The sequence below is a fragment of the Urocitellus parryii genome, chromosome 7, assembly GCF_045843805.1.
Source record: "Urocitellus parryii isolate mUroPar1 chromosome 7, mUroPar1.hap1, whole genome shotgun sequence".
NCBI classification, from domain to species: Eukaryota; Metazoa; Chordata; class Mammalia; order Rodentia; family Sciuridae; genus Urocitellus; species Urocitellus parryii.
The window spans coordinates 183555225-183574153 of record NC_135537.1 but is presented as its reverse complement, the minus strand read 5'-3'; the positions used below and the strand labels follow the sequence as shown (position 1 = coordinate 183574153).

Here is an 18929-nt window from a genome sequence, read left to right as displayed (position 1 = left end):
CCGGGTTCCCAACCGCCCGGCCACCGAGACCAGCTCCCGCCCGGAAGTAAGCACGCCCCACCTAAACCCCCGCAGCCACCGCCCCGCCCCAACCCGGAAGTCCGCAGGCCCCGCCCCAACCCGGAAGTCCGCAGGCCCCACCCAACCCGGAAGTCAGCAGGCCCCGCCCCATCGCGGTGTCAGTCGACCCCGTTTCAATCCTGGAAGTCAGCAAGGCCACGCCCCCAGCTCCGAGGCGCGCAGCCCCCGCCCCAACGCGGAAGTGAAGAGCCCCCGCCCCAACGCGGAAGTGAAGAGCCCCCGCCCCCACCCCGGAAGTTTTGAGGCCTGCCCCCACCCCGCAGTCCGCGCGTCCGGCTGCCCGGCCTCAGGGTCCGGAAGGCGGCGCGACCGACCTCGCCCCCCTCTCCGGTGCCGGGCCCGGCGCAGGCGGTGCCCGCCGGTCTCCCGTGTCGTGGGCACGCCCCGCGCGGTCCCGCCGTGTCTCTGTGCTCGGTGGTCTTCCCCGAGCTGGGGTCCTCGCGGTGGGCAGCGTCCTGACCCGGCCCTGCTGACCGGGACCCGGGACGGACAGCGTGCTGAGCAGACGGCCCGCGGGTGCGTGTGCGTGAGCGCAGGTGGAGCCCCGGAGGCCGAGGGGGCCGTCGCGTGCTGCCCTAGGCTTCGTGAGGTTGGGTCGCGCTGGGAGGCAGCGGGGCGGCGCCCTGGACACGGTCGGCCTGCGGCCAGAGCCGCCCCTGTCCCTGGGTCGGGACTCTCCTGGCAGAGGCCGGCGCGGGGCGGGTCCGGGTGGGCTGGCCGAGATGCGGCGGCTCAGGGCTTTGCCCGCTCCGGGCTAGGGCCCTGGGCAGCGTGGGCAGGCAGTGGTGTTGGAGCGGAGCCCTGGGCAGCGTGGGCAGGCAGTGGTGTTGGAGCGGAGCCCTGGGCAGCGTGGGCAGGCAGTGGTGTTGGAGCGGAGCCCTGGGCAGCGTGGGCAGGCAGTGGTGTTGGAGCGGACGTGAGCCGGGAGGCCAGCTCCTGGAGGGGGGGGCCCCGGGATCCGGCGGTCGGTGCCCACGGGCCGGTAGCTGGCCTTGCTGGCGGGCCGCCTGGGTCCCGGCTGTAGCGTGGCAGCCTCATGACTCCCCTTCCCCAGCCCCCGCTCCTGTGGCGTGGAGCCGTGTTCCAGGGATGTACATGCAAGTAGAGACTCGCACCAACTCCTGCCTCCATCTGAAGCGGGCTCCGGGCATCCGGTCCTGGTCCCTCTTGGTCGGTAAGGCTTTATAAATTCCCCCAGAACAGAAAGACTAAAAAAAGGGTGAAAATAAAACTATTTCCTCTTTTTTTCTGCCCTCAAAAGTACCAGCTGTCTTTGCATGTTGTTAGGTTTTCCCCGCCCACTTTGGGAGGTGCACGTCTGCTTCATTAGGACTGTGTTCTTCCTTCCTAATTCTACCCTGTCCCCTGTCTTCTTTTGTGGTGCTGGGGATGGAACCTAGTGCCCTGTGTCTTCTGCGCAGGTGTTCTGTCACTGCAGCCCCAGCTGGGTAGTGCTTTTCTTAAGTCACCATATTTTCGTGTTTTTTTTTTTTTTGTGCTAGTGGGGAATTGAGCCTAGGGTTATTCTTCTGAGTACATCCCCATCCTTTCCCACTTTAAAATTTTAGGACATTCTTGCTAAGTTGCCTAGCCTGGCCTGGAATTTGCCATCCTCCTGCTTCAGCCTTCCTGGGAAGCCGGGATTGCAGGCATGCGGCCACTGTGCCTGGCCTATACTGTGTTTTTAAATGAACATTGGGCTGTTCCTCCACTCTGTACTTGGTGGACTCTTCCTGCTGTACCAGTGCACAGCAGTCCTGCAGTGGAGAGGGCACACTGGCTGGGCTGGCAGGGGCTGCAGCATTGGGAGAGAGAGTGGGACTCTCACTGGCTCTATTGTAAGGTATTCCTTGTTCCTCTCTGCAGGAATCTTGTCAACTGGCCTGGCTGCTGCTTACTACAGTGGAGGTAAAGTACACCATCCCTTGTAACTTCCTCAACTGTTTGGAAAATGAGGAGAAAAAAAAAATTTCATGTGTGTATTTGTGGTGTGGCCTTGGGCATGGCCAGCATCTCTGCCTCCTCACCCTGTGCAGTGCTACCTGTGCTACCTGCCTGCACTGATGTGTGCACCCCATGTGGCCTGCATCTTGCATGTCAAACCTCAGGCATTTTCCTGTGTCATAAAATAGTCTTCCAGCTAGGCACTGTGGCCCACGCCTGTAATCCCAGTGCTCGGGAGGCTGAGGCAGGAGGATCGCAAGTTCAAAGCCAGCCTTAGCAACTGTGAGGCACTCAGCAACTCATTGAGACCCTGTCCCTAAATAAAATACACTGGAGATGTGGCTCAGTGGTCAAGTGCCCCTGAGTTCAATCCCCAATACCTCCATACACACCAAAAAAAAAAAAAAGAGAAAGTCTTCCAAAGAGCTCTTTAGCATTTGCCCAAGGTGCTGCATTGAGGATCTGTGTTTCCTACCTTCCCACTCTTAGAAGTTTGCCAAGATGAACAGGAGCTGGGCCCTGCATGCTTCCCCAGAGCTGAGAAGGCTTGTCATGTGCAAGTCCCGAGTAACCAAGATAAAACCAGCAGCACAGCTGGCTGCCTGGGTTCTCACAGGGCAGTCAGTGTCTGGGGAAAGGTCGTGCCAGGCAGGGCTCCCTGTGGTTGCATAGCTTTTTTTTGTGGGGGGGTGGGGTATCAGGGATCAAACTCAGGAACACTTGATCACTGAGCCACATCTCCAGCCCTGTTTTGCATTTTATTTAGACACAGGGTCTCGCTGAGTTGCTTAGCGCCTCGCTAAATGCTAAGGCTGGCTTTGAACTCGGGATCCTCCTGCCTCTGCCTCCTGAGCCGCTGGGATTACAGGTGTGTGCCTCTGTACCCACCTGGTTGCGTAGCTTTGGCCCATCACTTATGGTGGGTGTCCTGTGTCTGCCTACAGATAGCCTGGGCTGGAAGCTCTTCTATGTCACAGGCTGCCTGTTTGTGGCTGTGCAGAACTTGGAAGACTGGGAGGTAAGATGTGGGTGAGGGTGGCAGAGTGCCCCTCTCTGGAGAGAGCATATTTGACTGGCATAAAGGTGTCCATTTAGCTGGACACAGGCCCTGGATGTTGCTTGTGACCATCCCTGGGCCAGGAAGTCTCTAGAAGCTTCCCAGTGACTGTTTCCACTCAGGAAACAATCGTTACCTCGGGGGTTGCTGTGGCACAGAGGGTGTGAACCCCCTGCTCTTCAGCCCTCCGGGGTCCTCAAAGCCACTTGGTCCCAGGATGCTCTTTTTAAAAAATATTTGTTTTTTAGTTTTAGGTGAACACAATATCTTTATTTTGTTTCTATGTAGTGCTGAGAATTGAACCCAGTGCCTCACGCATGCTAAGCGAGCGCACTACCACTTGAGCCACAACCCCAGCCCCAACTCCAGCCCCAACCCAGGCTGCTCTTGACCTCTGCCTTCTTGATGGCCCTGCTACTAGGCTGTCCTCTTGTCCTGGAATGGGTGCCTCCTCCACCCCGCTGTTTTCCTACTGATTCCTGCATGGCATGAGTCCAGAGAGTAGACCGCAGATGCTGGGCTCAGGCATCTGGGGTTTGGGTTTTGCTCAAGGGTCTCCTCTTGAGCATCCACATCAGTATGGGTGGGATAGTGCCTCGGTGCCCATTTGGCCCCTCCCTGGAGGTCTGTGTGGTGAAGGTACATGTTTCCAGGAAGCCATCTTCAACAAGAGCACCGGGAAGGTGGTTCTGAAAACATTCAGCCTCTACAGGAAGCTGCTGACTCTTCTCAGAGCAGGCCATGACCAAGGTGAGGCGGGGGAGTCGGGCATGCGCAGGCCTGAGGGGCCAAGCACGCCTCACTCTGCAGCTGGGTCCTCACCATGCCCTGGCCCACAGGGTGTGGGGCCCAGGCAGGCCCTGTGTTCTGAGGACTCATGGTTCTCAAGGCTTGGACTGTTGGGAGGATGGCCACCCCTTAGTGGCTCTTCCCAGGTCAGTTTGGGCAGTGCGGGTAGGTCATGGTGCAGGCAGGCTGAGCTGTACCAGTGAGCAGGTGGCTCTGCAGCTGGCACGATCCTTTCTGCTTTCAGAGGCCTCCTGATTTCAGTTCCCCATTGGCTCTGCCAGGCCTGTGTGGAGGGTCTGGACAGTCAGGGAGTTGCTTACCCTTGAACTTCTGGGTCCGGGAGCTGCTCCCATTGTGGGTTAGTGAAGAGTTCCCCTAAGTGTGCTGTGCACTGTGCATCTGCTGCCCACTACCGATGAATAGGTGGTTGCACGTACAAGAGTTCATTGGCTGGCGAGTACCTTGTGAGGGGTCAGGCCCTGGGTGCTGCTGGCTTCTCCTGATCTGGGTGGCACTTTAGCCTGTGTGTGGCCCCCAAGCTGGACAGATGAGGACCAGACCTGCCTAGCAGGCTGAGGTAGTGGTATGCTATTGGGCTTCTTGGTGGATTGTGGCTAGGAGCCTGGCACAGTTGTCCCACTCCTTGCAGATGGGACACTGCACTGTGATGGCTAGCAGTTTTTCAGCCTTGGGGGAAATTGAAACCTTAGCTAGGGATTCTGCTGTCAGACTGTGGGAAGGCCAGCTTTCACACTGGGCCCAGTAGCTCATGACATGTGTCTGTTGAGCTTGTCTCCCCCCATCCCCCAATATGAGAAATTGAGCCCAGGTGCTCCACCACTGAGCCACATTCCCAGTCCTTTTTATTTTTTATTTTGAGACAGGGTCTCACTAAGTTGCTGAGGCTGATCTCAAACTTGAGACCCTCTTGCCTCATACTCTTGAGTTGCTGGTATTACAGGCGAGTACCACCATGCCTGGCTTGAGCTTGTCTTTCTTACCCAGCTGATGCTTTGGAATCAGGCCTAGGGTACTTCTGCCACCAGTGCCACTGTGACTGTTCTCAGCAGAGCTAATGGCTCCAAAGCGACCTTGCCCACAGCATAGGCAGGTGGAGTTGGGTAGGGAGGGGTACATGACCACTGATCTTTGCACCTCTCCAGTGGTGGTCCTGCTAAATGACATCCGGGATGTGAATGTGGAGGAGGAGAAGGTCCGGTATTTTGGGAAGGGCTACATGGTGGTGCTCCGGTTTGCCACAGGCTTCTCCCATCCCCTCACCCAGAGTGCAGTCATGGGCCGTCGCAGGTATGCGGGGTGGGGCCTGCTTTGGGCACGACTGTGATCTCTCATTTACCACCCAGTGTCTTGGGGCACAGGGGGTGGGACACAGGTTTTCAGAGGAAGCACAATTGTGGGGGCTGTGCATGTTTGAAGGGAGCCCTGCATGGCATCTGCAGGGAAAGCACAGAATGTGGCAGGGGAGGGTGAGGGGTCCAGTTTGGGAGCTGCTGTATTTGGATAGCAGGGGATGAGGCCAGCGCAGGGTCTTGAGGATGCATATGCCATGGTGACCTGCCTTTCCTCTTGGTACCTGCCTCTTAGTGACGTGGAAGCTGTAGCCAGGCTCGTCACCAACTTCCTGGAGCTGCACCGCCTGGAGAGCCCTTCGGAACGGTCTCAGAGCAGCGACAGTGAGGCTGACAGCCCTGGCGGCCAGAGCTGAGGCAGGACAGGCACGGGCTCCAGCGGGGTGCTGGCCTTAGCCTCGCAGGACTCAAGAGTGTCGTCAGCCATCACAGCAGTCCTCCCTCTGGGCCCTCACCTCCCGGGCAGAAGCCATGTGCCTAGAACAGAGGTCACCTCTTACAGCATCCTGCAGCACTTGGAAACTGACAGCTGTTCCACAGGGACCAAATCCCAGTCACTCAAGTCCGAAGACCTGCGGGAGGGCATCAGCTGTTCCCCACAGAAGCCAAGTGCCAGCTGCCACTGACCTGCCCCTGCTTTGTCCACCTTGTGAGTGGATCCAGGTCCTTCCAAGTGCCGAGCTTGGCCTCCAGGGCTCCGGTCAGCCCCACGGGGCTGTGTCCCTAGGTGTGATCAGGTTGGGGAAGCCACAGCACCACTCAGGTGCTGGGGCCGGAGGCTCCTAGGCCAGACAGGGCAGTCACGCCGGTACCTCCAGTGGAAGCAGGGCAGGTGCTCCTGCCCACCAGCCCCCAGCTGGGGTCTTGGTCCTTTAGGCCAAAGTTGGTGTTTTCAGCGGTTGAGTCTGAGATGTTTTAAATTTTCCCTAAAATGAAATATGCAAAGTGCGGCAATATGTTTCTGGCAGCTTGTGAAGCTTGTAAATGAGAAGCACCCAGAACTGGGGCTCATCTTTAGTGTTGGAGGAACAAAGCCAGCTGTAAACCAGAGTGGTGATAAAAAGTTGGATTCAGATGTGTCAGGGGACTCTGGCTACTGCTGCCCTTTTATTTCAGAATGGTGAAGTTCCATGTGCATGTGGTTAACAGCCCCTGCTTTTCCTTGGTGTCCATGATTTTCCCAAAGACAGCTGTGCTATGAGGGTGCTTGGTCTGCACAGCTGCCCAGGGCTCAGCAGGGTATGGAAACAGGAGGCCACAGTGACAGCAGAGTGCCTTAGCCTGTGGCAGGGGCCCTCAGCCCTCCTGTGGACCCTGCCCCTCGGCAGTCCCCACCAGCGTCCCAGCCAGGGCTGGTGGGCAGGGGCCGGTGGTGGCCGCCTCACTGAGGTCCTGTAGTAGGTCCTGCAGTTGCTGCATGCTTGGGCGCACGTTCTCCTCCAACCACTCCTCCACAGCGTCTGGGTAGAAGGCGAGCTGCAGGGCTGTCTCCAGCTGCTGCACCAGGGCACTCCACCTGCCCAGGAGGCTGAGGAAGACGGACCTGAGCTTGCCTGCCAAGGACCCCTGCAACAGCCCCAGGGGTGCACTGCCCCGTGTCTGTTTATCCATAGAGACAAGTAGAGATTGGCCACACTTTAACGTCTGAAACTGGAGCCTGCTGTTCAGCTGGCTGCTGGTTTTTCCCATGGCATGTGAGCAGGTGGTGTAGCTGGTAGCGTCTTGTGCAGTGTAGGAGGGTCTGTTAGGCTCTGCTCACATCCTTGAGCCAGGGAAGGACAGGAGGGCAGAGGGGACTCTGGACACAAGGGCCCTCTCCAGGGCCAGGATGGAGTAAGGTGGCCTGACTTCCAAAGATGACCTATGGTCCTGCCCAGGCTTTTAGGCTAGGGATAACCTAGCTTTATTTTGTACCAGGGATTGAATCTAGGGATGCTTAATGCTTAACCACTGAGCCACATCCCCACCCTTTTTATATTTTATTTAGAGACAGGGTCTCACTGAGCTGCTCAGGGCCTTGCTAAGTTGCTGAGGCTGGCTCTGAACTGAAGACCCTCCTGCCTCAGCTTCCCAAGCCACTGGGATTACAGGTGTGCACCACCTTGCCCGGATGTTAGGGAAGGACGGCACACGTGACTCATCCAAGATCCAGGGCTACAGCTCCTGGAAAGCTCGTCTCAGCTCAACGCTGGTTACTGTGGGCACTGCCACATATAGGGGACAGCTGCTCTGGGGCCAGGCACTTGGCTAGCTACACAGAGGTTACCTGAGCACCTCAGGCTGGATGTGCTGGACCATGACCGGGTGGATGAGCTTCCGCCTGCGATGGTAGGGGCTGAACCAGCCAGTGACGTACCTGGGGTGAGTCCACACAGGGGTGTTCTCAGGGGTGCCAACTGGCAAGCTTGGGGCTGCACAGTCACACACCCCTGGATAGCTCTAGAATCTGGCAGGGAAAATTGGAAGTCATGTTTCCTTCCAGAAAGCCTTTATGAGGGACAAGACTGGTGGGGCCTGCTCACGGAGGCACTCACCTGTTCCTCTCTAGCAGTGCGTCCACAGAACTGCGCAGGTAGAAGCTGACTTGAGTGACGAGGGCATGAATGTCACTGCCAGGGAAGGAGCCGGTCCCCTCACTGCCAGAGAGCCACTCTGAGACAGTGGTCCCCAGGGACGGGCAGGGAGGGGAGGACTGGGCGGGGCAGGGCAGAGGTACCTCGGGATAGCTGCTGCTTCCAGGCTGGGAAGCCCGAGGAGGTTCTCCACCCTCAGTCTCACGTGCTCAGTGAATCCTCCTGGAACCAGCCACAGGCACAGTGCTCAGAGGGGCCTGCTCCCTGCCAGGCTCACCATCTGCATGTGGGTCTGCAGGCACAGCAGTGCTGGAACCCGTCAGACCCCACCCGCACAGGCTGACCCAGGTCTCCCCAGGATGGGCAACACAAGAAAGGTGTTTGTTACTATTATTGTTATTCTAGTACTGGGGAACCCAGGGATGCTTTACCACTGGGCTGTACCCCACCTTCTTCTTTTTTTTAACTATTTTTTTTGTAGATGGACACAATATTTTTATGTGATGCTGAGGATCGAATCCAATGCCTCACATGTGTGAGACCACTGAGCTACCACTGAGCTACAGCCCCAGCCCCGGCTTTTTTCTCCTGCCTTAGCCTTCCAAGTTGCTGAGGTTACAGGTATGGCCACAGCATCTGGCTGGATGCTATTTTAAAGATCAAGACAGAGCAGCAAGCATGGTGATGCTGGCAGCCCCAGCACCTGCAGCTTGCTCAACAGTGGTGTGTCCAAAGCAGGCTCCAGGCACCTGAGAAATGCTACCCAGACTCTGCCTGTGTTCCTGGTACCGGGGACTGAACCCAGCACCCTGAGCTGTATCTCCAGTCCTTATTTTGGGACAGGGTCTCCATAGGTTGCTGCACTTGCCTGCCATGGTCTGGGCCAGCTGCTCCCTCAGAGGGGTCAGGTGTAGAGAGCAGGGTCCTGCACAGCCTACCTCATGGCTCTCAGGACACTTATGTAGTGAAGGTGGGACCTTCTTCCCCATCCCACCTGAGGGCTGAGTCTGAGGGACCCATCCTGCCTACCTTCCAGGCACTGGCAGGCCTGAGCCAATCACAGGGCAGCTAGGAGTGCCCTCCCCAGCCCCCCAACCCTGTGTGTCCAACCTTCACTGCATGGAGGTCCACAGTCCAGGCCCAAATGAGGAGTGGCAGAGCTGGGGCTGCTGGATAGGACGTACCATGGAGCAGCAACTGCAGACAGGCAGCCAGGGAGGGGATCCCCACAGGCAGCAGCTCACACAGCACGGAGAAGTGGTCGTACCTATGTCCAGATGAGGGCTCAGCTCCATGCCCTCAGCCAGTCCACCTGGCCACAGCCACCCTGACCTGAGGAGCGTTTGCTTGTTCTAGGGTTCAAGGCAGGGCCCCCTGGGAGCAGCTGGGTCCCTCCCACCACTGGCCAGGGGTTTCTAAGTGAGTCCTGTGCAGTGGGAGCCTTTGTCAGGACCTGAGGCCATGCTGCTTTCTGGGAGGGCCTGGAGGGGCTGCCTCTGAGATGCTATCCAGGCCCTTCCTCCTGCCTCCTAGGGCTGTGCCCCAGTGCCTTCTCTGAGACCTCTGCAGCAGCCTCTGAGCTGGTCCTGTCCTCCACCCCTAGGCCCCATGAGGAGGCCGGCAGGTCAGGGTGGCCATCTAGGCCCCCACCTGCCCAGGCCTATTTCCTAGGCTGTGTGGCTACATGGCTGTAGCGGGGGTGGAGCCAGGTGGAGGAAGATGGAGGGGCCAGGCAGCTGCTGATGTTGACCTCACACTCTCATCAGGCTCTCTGCACCTACATGCTGCATGTCATGGAGTTCCTGGCACTGTCCATGCACGCCAGGGGGCTCTGCTCTATGGGGACAGTCCTGGTGCCCGGGAGTCGCACAGCAGGTGTCTGAGGAATCTTCACAGTGCCTCAGTGGGAGCCATCTAGCAGCTCTGTGGAGCTGACCGACCCCCGACGGGCAGCTTCTGGATAGGTACTGGACCATAAGCCACACATGGACAGCCAGAGGGCCCGGCCACTCAGCACATCTCCCCATAGCCCTGCCTCCAGTAGTCTGCTGGCAGGTGTGCCTGGCTTCTGCCCTCTCAACCTGCAGGTCAGGAGCAGAGCCAGGCTCTGTCCAAGGACCAGGATCTTTTCTGTAGCTATACTTTTCAAATGGTGTGAAGTCCTCAAAGTGCCCCAGTGTGACCTCACGCCCCTACAAAGTGGCCTTACTTACTAAGTGTGGAGTGGGGGCTGTGCTCCCAGCCTGGAGCGCCCCAGCTTGGGGGATAGCTGTGGGGCAGGAGGGCTACCTCTCACCCCAGGATGGCCTCCCTGGGGCTTACCTCTGCCATCCAGTCAGGATGATGCCCTGCAGCATGTCCGCTGGCCCACTGCCCGCCACCTGCAGCCACTGCGCATGGTTCCTGAGGTGGTGCTCGATGTGGGGCAGGGCCTGGCTGGCCCCTGTGGCCCCCTTGAAGGCACTGGCAGCCCACAGCCGTGGGAAGCCGCACTCCCGGTACTTCTCCATGAGGAGGACTGGGTGAGAGAGCCCCAGTGTGAGCAGCTCCCACAGAAGCAGCCCGCGCAAAGCCAGGACCCGCTTCCTGAGACCCCACGCTGTCTGACCCGGGTTTCGTTTCAGCAGAGGAGACCCTAGTTTACTGGAAGAGATGTCAGAGAACTGGGTAGAAAGAGAGAATACGTGAAGGGCTGAGGACGGACACAGGTCTGGGTCTGCTGGGGCTGTTCCCAGGCAAGGGGCAGTGCCTGGCCCTTCTATCGAAAACCAGTCAGCCAAGCAGACAGGGCCCTGCATCCCTTCAGACTGGGCCACGTTACAGGGTTGCAGGGGATGGGGAAACAGCCCATCTTGTTGCATGGCCATGCAGGGCAGATCCCAGACAACCTGGTACTGACCCTTACTGTGGATGTCCAGGTCAGCCCCGTAGTCCCAGAGTACAGGCTCCACCAGCTGCGGCACCCCGGATGCTAGGGACAGAGGGAAGCCGAGAGGGCAGATGGACTACCCAGACCACACTCCAGCTCCCGAGACACACTCTTCTGGTACTAAAATGGGAACATACACCTTCTCTCCAGGTCATCTTCCCAGGCTCAGGATGGTGCTAGGTTTCTAGACGTGCCTAGCAGTAATGGGGCTCCTGAGCTCTTCCTGGCAGCACACCTCCAGTTGGAGTGCTGCTTTTTTTTTTTTTTTTTTTTTTTGGTATTGGGGATTGAACTGGGAGTTCTACCACTGAGTCGGGAGTTCTACCACTGAGTCACATCCGTAGTCTTTTCTATTTTTTTTTCCCTTAACTTTTGAAACGTCTCAGTTGCTGAGGCTGGTCTTGAATTTGCAGTCCTCCTACCTCAGCCTCCCACGGACTGGGATTAAGGTGTGTACCACCACACCCAGGTACTCTCATTAATCTCCATCTAAAAAGGCATGGATAGTGGCTGCTACTGGACCAGGAAGCTCCCAGAAGCGTGGTAGCAACCAGCCCTGGATCCCTGCTCTGCCCTGGGACTCCTTGAACCTCAGGCTCTGGGTGGGCCAGGGGGGTGTGCTTAAATGCCACCTCCCTGGCTGGGGAGGTACTCCTCTAGCTCATCTCCAAGATTCAGAAAGGACGAGCCAGGACCCTGAGCCCTGAAGGAGCTGGAGGAGTCCTATGATAGAGGGAACAGCAACCACAGGCTGCCCAGAGGACTGTGAGGCTGTGGGAAGCCCTGCAGTCCCCCCGCCACGCCCCTGCCCTCAGCAGCCCATTCCAGCAGAGTCTACAGCCACTTCAGGGCAATGACTTCAGCCTGGTACTCCCAGGGGAACACAGAAGCTCACTTCTGAGACCTTGGGGTCAAAGGTCTTGGGGGAGGGGCCTGCAGAAGCCCCATCCCAGGACTCTGGGGCCCACCTGTGAGCTGGTCCTGGGGTATGTCCCGTAGCATGTCATCCCACACCAGGGGAGTGATGCCGGGGTGTCGGGCCAGCACGTGGCTGGCCACCGCCCGCATGTGGGACAGACAGAGTTTTGCCTGGCTGTTCTGCTCCTGCTGCAGCCACCGTCTTGAGGCCTCCCCCTCACCCAGGTAGTAGACCTGAGGAAGAAAGCACGCTTGGCCCTGGCACTGCCCTGAGCACGTCCTGGGTCTCAGAGCAGACCGCGGGGAGGCAGCTGGGGAGGGGTGAGTCGCTGGCTCTGCAGGTTGACCCTGCCTCTGCACAGACTCAACTTCATTCGGGACCCCTTGGATGTTCAGAGCACCCCTATGCAGACAGCCGATGGGGCTCTGTCCAGTTAAGGAACAGCTAAACATACACCCTGCAATAGGATGTTCCTGGCCACCCTGACCTGGACACTGAGTACGAGAAGCCGGACACAGAAGGCCACCTATCCTGTGATTCCTTCCATTTCTATGGAGTGTCCAGACCAGGCAAGCACCTTGGAGGCTGCAGGGCTGGGAGACAGGAGTGCAGGCTCTCTGGGGTCAGGGCAGGCTCTGCAGTGAGGCGGAGTGAGGGCGACACAACACCAGGGTGCACTGCAGGCTGCTGAGGTGTGCACTTACATACACACATACTCAAGACAAGCAGATTCACTTTGAAACTGGGAAACCTCAGTGCTGAATGTCCCCAAATGTAGGCCTAGCTCAGGATTCTCCTGGGCTGCAGACCTGCAGAGGCCTCAGGGCTCTGAGCTGCCCCAGGCTCTGCCACACCTCTGGAGTCCCACCAGTGAAACGGGCAGGGAGAGGCCACCGCATGAGTTAGGGGTCACATCACCAGCGTCTTCCGGGAGCCAGGTTTCCCAGCTAGTGCTTCAGGCTCCAAAAGTAGCACCCCCCTGCCACCCTGTACTGCACTTCTTTGCTTGGAACAAAGTTCTGAGGGCAAGAATTTGCCCATGACTAGGGTTGACTGGGCCCCTACTGGGGGGTAGGGGACACTGCACATTCTGGCCCCTGCCCAGGCCAGAGGGTCCTGGTCTCATCTGACACCTGGGATGTCCCATGCAGGCTCTGCATGACTGCCCCTGTACCGACCTTCATCCTCCCCTGGGGCCTATCTCCCTGCGCAAGTCTGTCTCTACTCCAGTTTTCCCATTTAAATGAAATCATGGCATGCTAGAAGGCGGCCCCAAGGAGAGAAGGGCCAAGGATGTGGGGCTGATGGCACCTACCTCATCACACCCGACATGGAGCCATCGGGCACCTCTGTGCAGCTCCAGGACCTGGTCGATCATGGCTCCCACGAGCGCCAGGGACTCCGCCTCGTGGGGGTTCAGGGTGTTGGGGAAAGGCGCCACTTCCCGGAGGTGGGCAAAGGCCGCGTGCTTCAGCACAAACTGTGGCGAGGAGGGAGCTGCTGCAGGCCTCCTCGGCCCGGCAAGGGCTCCCAGCCCTGCGCCTTGTGACAGCTCCTGTGGTCTGCCCGGGAACTGGCTGAGGGTCTTGGGTGCTAACCCATAACTCTGGCTGCTGGACCTGCTCCCAGCTGGGTGCCCAGCCTCCAGCTATTTAGCAGCCACTCCTGAGTGGAGGGCAGAACTAAAGGGACAGGTTCTACTCACCACCCAACTAAAGGTTGAGACCTGCTGGCTGGGCATGGTAGAGGTTGGTGAGTCCCCAAACAAGCCCCCAGATGCACAATGCTGCTCAAACAGCCACTTGTGTGAGGGCTGCTTCCTGTGCCCTCCAGCAGGATCCTCTACTGCCAGAGGGGACACACTGACAGGGTGAGAGTCAACCCTGCCCCACCCCTTCCCACTCCCCATTCTTTCTGGATGCCATCTGGAAGAGGCACCCCAGAATGGAGGTCCAGGGGAGCAGCCATGAGCAGGGAGGCCAGGAAGGGGCAGGTACAGGAGAGGGGCTGTCGGCAATGCCCAAGGGCCAGGGAAGGGCAAAGCAGGAGAGGACTAGAGCCGTCACTCAGGTGGCAACACAGTGGACAGGTGGCAACAGCGGGCGAGGTCAGGCTCAGAGCCCAGGGCAGGGGCAGGAGGACCTCCTGGGAAAGCTGTGGGGGGACCTGGGAGTGCTGCAGGGCCCTGAGGGAAGGGAGCAGGACCCCTCCTTCCTGGGGTGTGAGTCAAGGCTGACACTGAAGGACAGGACCCAAGAGCCACCTGAGCAAGGCTGCTTCCCAGCGGAAAGACACACACACAAAGTGGAAGGTCCCCCCCTGCCCTGGCCTGAGCTTGTGCTCTCTGCTGCTCACAGGGCCAGCACTTCCAAGGCAGTGGCCTCTTAGTAAGTGCTGAGCTGCTGTCCCTGCACGGGGACCAGCCCAGCCCCAGGTAGCCCCCACCCTGCACTCACCTCCATGTGTCCGAACGTCTGCACCAAGGGGACCACCTCCAGCTCGCTGAGCCTGGCCAGGCGCAAGATCTCTGTGACTTCAGAGGGACTGGAGGGACAAAGACCGTGAGAGGTCACACCGCTCATCCCTCCTCAGGCTCGGGCCCCTCTGGGACAGTGAGTCCCAGCTCTCCACAGGGAAGGAGGCTCGCCAGGGCACGGGAGAGTGAGCAGCTGGCCCCAGCCAGTCCTGCCTAGTCCACACAGTGAGGTGTTCGTGCTTTTCACAGAATCGTACTATATTCAGCCCCTGACCTAAGCATGTGGTGGTCACTCGGGGAAGGGCCCGCTCACCGCTTCAATATGAGTTGTCAGTTATGGAGTGATCTCAGAAAGAAAGCTATCTCTACTTTTTTTTTTTTTTTTTTTTTTTTGGCAGGGGGTACTGGGGATTGAATTCAGGGGCACTTGCCCACTGAGCCACATCCCCAGCCCTATTTTGTATGTTATGTAGAGACAGAGTCTCACCGAGTTGCTTAGTGCCTCACTTTTGCTGAGGCTGGCCTTGAATTTGCAATCCTCCTGCCTCAGCCTCCAAGCTGCTGGGATTACAGGTGTGCGCCACCACGCCCGGCCAGGCAAAGCTCTCTCTAGTTTTTGAGTGTTCAGAGCATCTTATGAGTTAATCAGTTTACTAATCACATGACGTTTTTACTATAATATACCTGTTTCAAGTGTCAAAGAAACCCTGGTGCTTTTCCTACTGGGAAAGAGAGAAAATATGTTCACAGCTGGGGGTGGAGACACACCTGTCACCCCAGCTACTGGGAGACTGAGGTGGAGGATGGCAAGTTTCAGGCCAACCTAGGAAACTTGGGGAAGTACTTTAGCACCCCTGGGTTCAGTCCCTAGTGCCAAAAATACAAACACGGAAAATATAAAATATGTTCACGGTAAGAAAAAATGAGAGCGCAAAGAACACACAGAACCCTGCTGCCCCAGCAGGGCGCGCACACCTCTGCAGCCTCCCATCCGCAGCCTGGAGGCTCTCAGCACAACCAGATGCCCAGAGCCAAGCTGCCTGGGGTGCGGGGTCTGCTCCTTCTCCTCCACTGTCCTGTGATCCTGGTGAGGGTGGGGACCGACACTTCCTTGAATGCCACTGGTCACTTCTCTCCCCTCTTTTGACTCTGTCAGCTCACGTCCTTTGCCTGTTTTCCTGTGACCTGTCATTGAAGCCCACCATGCCTGATCCTACTGATCTCTATCCTCCCCCCTAATCTACAACCCCAGCCCAAGAACCAGCCAAGGCACTGGCTGACCCACCACCAGCCTACGGTGCCCGGCACTCAGGTGGCAGATGGTAGAGTGGAGACCCATCTGCAAGCGCAGCTTTCCCCCCCCCTCCCCCAGGGCCATGGTGGGTGCTTATGTCCTCAAATTCTCCTCAGGTTTTACTTTTATGATGTGCTAATTTTATTATCAGTTCTTATAATAAAGGACATGCATTTAGAAAGACAGAAAAGGAGCATGCCCACACAGTTGGACTCTTGACCATCCCGCCCAGCCCAGGCTTTCCCCCAGGCTGCCTGGTGGTACCTGTATGCATGCGTGGCCCTCAGCAGCCTCAGGCGGCCCTCGTAGGGAAACATGTCTTCATACTCAATGAGGAGGCCATTTGCCCCAAGCGCGTGGAACAGAGGAAAGATCTGGGGGAGACAGGGATGGGGGTATGAAGTGACCATCTGATTGAAAGGCAACTTTCAATGCAGTGCTGCACGGACACTTCTCTTTCCAGCCTTGCAGATGGGGGGAGTAGCTAATACTTCCACTTCTCCTGGAAACACTGAATCGGGAAAATGTTCTTATGCCAAGTCAAACCCTCCACTAGGGACACATCCATTTTGAACAGGGAGGGTGATGTGCTATGGACTGCGTGCCACCCACCAGCAGTTAACTCTGGGGGCTTAGCTGGGGAGCAGGGCTCGGGCCCACAGGCACAGATGTCATGCAGAGAGGCAGCAGAGGAGCCAAGCCCGGGGACCCAGAGGCGAGAGGAACTGAGGCTCTGAAGAACTGGTCAGCACCTGGTACTGGTGAGGCCCTTCTAAGACCTTTGTCTCCACACCCAGGGCAGAGCTAGTCTTCTCAGCCTGTCCCAAGGGCCCTGCAAGGCCTAGACAGCCATCAGTCTCCAGGTGAGGACCACGGCCTGGGCTGCTGTGTCCTGCCACCTGGGGTGTCACTGCTGACGGGGTTCCTCTCCCAAAGCATGGGAAAGTTGGAAGCATGCTGGGTGGGGAGGTGGGGAACGGAGCCTGGCAGCATCTGTGCCTGCCCTCTTCCAGCGCTACCCTGAGACCATCATGCTGAAAGACGGCCAGACTTGTGAGCAAGGTCCCCAGGTGATTCTAGCTGTCACAGGACTGCGAACACAGGAGGAAGCCCAGCGTCAGACTGGCCTTGGACATGTGGGGGCCACAGGCTGTTGCCCTTGACCTGCCCCAGAGCTCTAAGGGTGAGCAAGTTGACTTTCCTGGCCTCTGTCCTGAGCCTGTGGCTTTTGTCACCTAGCCTCTCAGTCTTGTGTTGGATTTTCCCTTTTCTGTCATTTTTTCCCAGGCGCCATACTGTCTGTGGCTCTGCTCCCAGCTGTTCCCGTCTCCCGTGTTCTCGTCACGATCCACTCCTAAGAGACACACTCTCTCCACAGTGCTTTTGGACTGGCGGCGGCATTTCTGGGCTGTCTGATTCACGCCATCCTTTCCCAAACTCCACCGCTCACCAATCTGTCTGCCTTGCTTTGAGACAGACTGGTCCCTGCACGTCTTGCATTGGCTGTCACGCTACCTGGGCAGCTGTCCTCTCTACAAGTCTTCATGTCTTCACTGGGCCTTCTCTGCTGTTCATGTTTTTTTAATATTTTATTTTTATTTTTTTAGTTGTACACAATACCTTTGTTTTAATTATTTATTTTTATGTGGTGCTGAGGACAAACCCAGGGCCTTGCACACATGCTAGGCGAGTGCTCTACTGCTGAGCCACAGCCCCAGGTCATCTGCTGCTCAGAGCAGGTTCTTGAAACTGGGATGGAGATTGCCATCCCCAGGCCCCTCCTCCACTCCATCTCTGCCAGCTCTGGGCCCCTCCCCGGGTCTGAGCCTTCTCTTTCCTTCACCCTTGCTGCCCTATACAGTTGGGATTCTTTCCCCAACATTTTGTTCTTACTCTGTGGCTCTGTCCTTCTGAAAAAAAAGTTCTATTATATATCTGAGGGCCTCGTGGCCTTGCTGAGCCCTTAGGGTCTCTTTGAATCTTTTTGCACAGTTGGGATTCTTTTCCCAACATTTCTACAGGTAAAAGTGAGTGCTTACCTCTGAGAAGTAGGAGACCCTGGGCGGAGCTCCTTTGAGGTCCAGATGCACGAATCTCATCTTAAAGGGTGTGGGACCCGACATCTCAGAAAGTGTGTGTGCTCCTACAATAGGACCTTGTGTCTGGAGGCCTTCCTGGTGAAGGAAAAATGAGATTAAATAGGAGCAGAGGCTTCTCCACCCTTCCCTCCCACTGTTTCAGTTTTGTTATCAGCCTTTATTACCTTAGAAGAAACTCGTATCACTAACATGAAAATGAATGGAGAAGTCTTCACAATATAGACTTCTGCTATTTAATTGTGACTTGTCTCTAAAATAGCAGAGGCTTGGTTGCCTCATGATTTGATTTATATCAAATCAAACAACTACAAAATAATTGTTTTCAAGGCTCTCTCTCTTTTTTCGGTGCTGGGGATCAAACCCAGGACCTTGTGCATGCTAGTCAAGCATTCCACCCTGAGCAGCACCCTAGCCAAAGTCTCTCTAGATACACCATCTGGGAGAAAGTAGTCAGGCAGAGGTCTCTGGACACTTTTTATCAGGTCCCGTGATACAATGTTTCTGTGGAAAATCTACCTTCAATTTTTTTTTAATATTTATATTTTAGTATTCGGGGGACACAACATCTTTGTTGGTATGTGGTGCTGAGGCTCGAACCCCGGCCGCACGCATGCCAGGCGAGCGCGTTACCGCTTGAGCCACATCCCCAGCCCTCTACCTTCAATTTAATTTTGGATAACCTTAAAATTAATTCCCATTTCTAGAACTCAGGTCAGCTTGGTGGCAGGGCTGAAGAAACTGCAAATTTTACTCCTGAGAAAATTAGCTAGGATTTTAAACGAAGCAACGGTAATTTGAAAGGGGAATGAGACTCATGCATATCAGAGTTGGCTAGTTTAGACTAACAGAAGAGTCTGGATGATAATGAAGTAGCAAGGAAAACAGAGAGACTCATTTTCCCCGCCTATTATAAAAACACAAAGGGTGAGATGGTAAAGGGAGGAAAACTCCACAGGAGTCACTGTTCAGTTTGCTGACCCCACCAGCGTGTTCTTCCAGAGGACAAGGACGCCTGGCCTCCAGGACCCTGTGACTCCCGGCGGCTGTCCCTGCGGGGTGGACGCAGGAGTCTGACCAGCCTTAGGTGTCAGGTGCGCTTGGGAGGACCCCTCTGAGGGGCCCAAAACTTACCTTGGCCACCCCGAGGGTACTGGCCAGGGGAGGGCAGGTCACTGCAGCCACCTGGGCAGGGCAGGCCATCCTGGCGACCCTGGGGAGGGCAGGTCAGTGCGGCCACCCGGGGGGCGGGCAGTCACTGCATCTGGAGAGCCGCGCCGCGGTCCCGCAGCCCCGACTTGGCGTCCCGCTGGCGGACTCCCGCGGCCCCAGGTGCGCCGCGCCGCGGACCAGCCGGCCCCGCCCCGCCGCTCGGCCGCCGATTGCTCGCGCCTGGCCGCA

General features: G+C 57.2%; 2 protein-coding genes across 5 annotated transcripts; one reads left to right on the top strand and one right to left on the bottom strand.

The window, feature by feature from the left end:
• The first annotated feature begins 317 nt into the window (after positions 1-317).
• Positions 318-6482, top strand: Cybc1 (cytochrome b-245 chaperone 1). Of its 4 annotated transcripts, none has more exons than XM_026381343.2 (7): positions 318-617; positions 1136-1255; positions 1948-1989; positions 2970-3043; positions 3736-3832; positions 5035-5179; positions 5477-6482. In XM_026381343.2, the coding sequence occupies exons 2-7, from the start codon at positions 1171-1173 to the stop codon at positions 5595-5597; spliced, it is 564 nt and encodes a 187-aa protein (XP_026237128.1). In that variant the 5' UTR covers positions 318-617; positions 1136-1170; the 3' UTR covers positions 5598-6482. The 4 variants fall into 4 exon arrangements, with proteins under 4 accessions (XP_026237128.1, XP_026237125.1, XP_026237127.1 ...); XM_026381340.2 differs by having other exon boundaries at positions 509-597; XM_026381342.2 differs by having other exon boundaries at positions 528-603.
• A 22-nt stretch (positions 6483-6504) lies between these two features.
• Positions 6505-18871, bottom strand: Hexd (hexosaminidase D). Its single transcript, XM_026381337.2, is given in 14 exon segments — positions 6505-6615; positions 6618-6769; positions 7508-7597; positions 7776-7877; positions 7958-8036; positions 8999-9081; positions 10137-10332; positions 10714-10785; positions 11712-11895; positions 12978-13142; positions 14119-14206; positions 15697-15806; positions 17472-17606; positions 18663-18871. Coding segments are annotated over 14 exon segments (1623 nt in total). The 5' UTR covers positions 18732-18871; the 3' UTR covers positions 6505-6517.
• Between the last annotated feature and the right edge of the window lie 58 nt (positions 18872-18929).

What these genes read in the sequence shown, in the direction of transcription:
- Cybc1 (XM_026381343.2), top strand. Translation starts at nt 1,171, where the DNA reads ATGTACATGCAAGTAGAGACTCGCACCAACTCCTGCCTCCATCTGAAG. An exon ending in GTCCTGGTCCCTCTTGGTCG is followed by an intron (nt 1,256 to 1,947) that starts GTAAGGCTTTAT and finishes TCCTCTCTGCAG; the next exon opens with GAATCTTGTCAACTGGCCTG. An exon ending in TGCTGCTTACTACAGTGGAG is followed by an intron (nt 1,990 to 2,969) that starts GTAAAGTACACC and finishes GTCTGCCTACAG; the next exon opens with ATAGCCTGGGCTGGAAGCTC.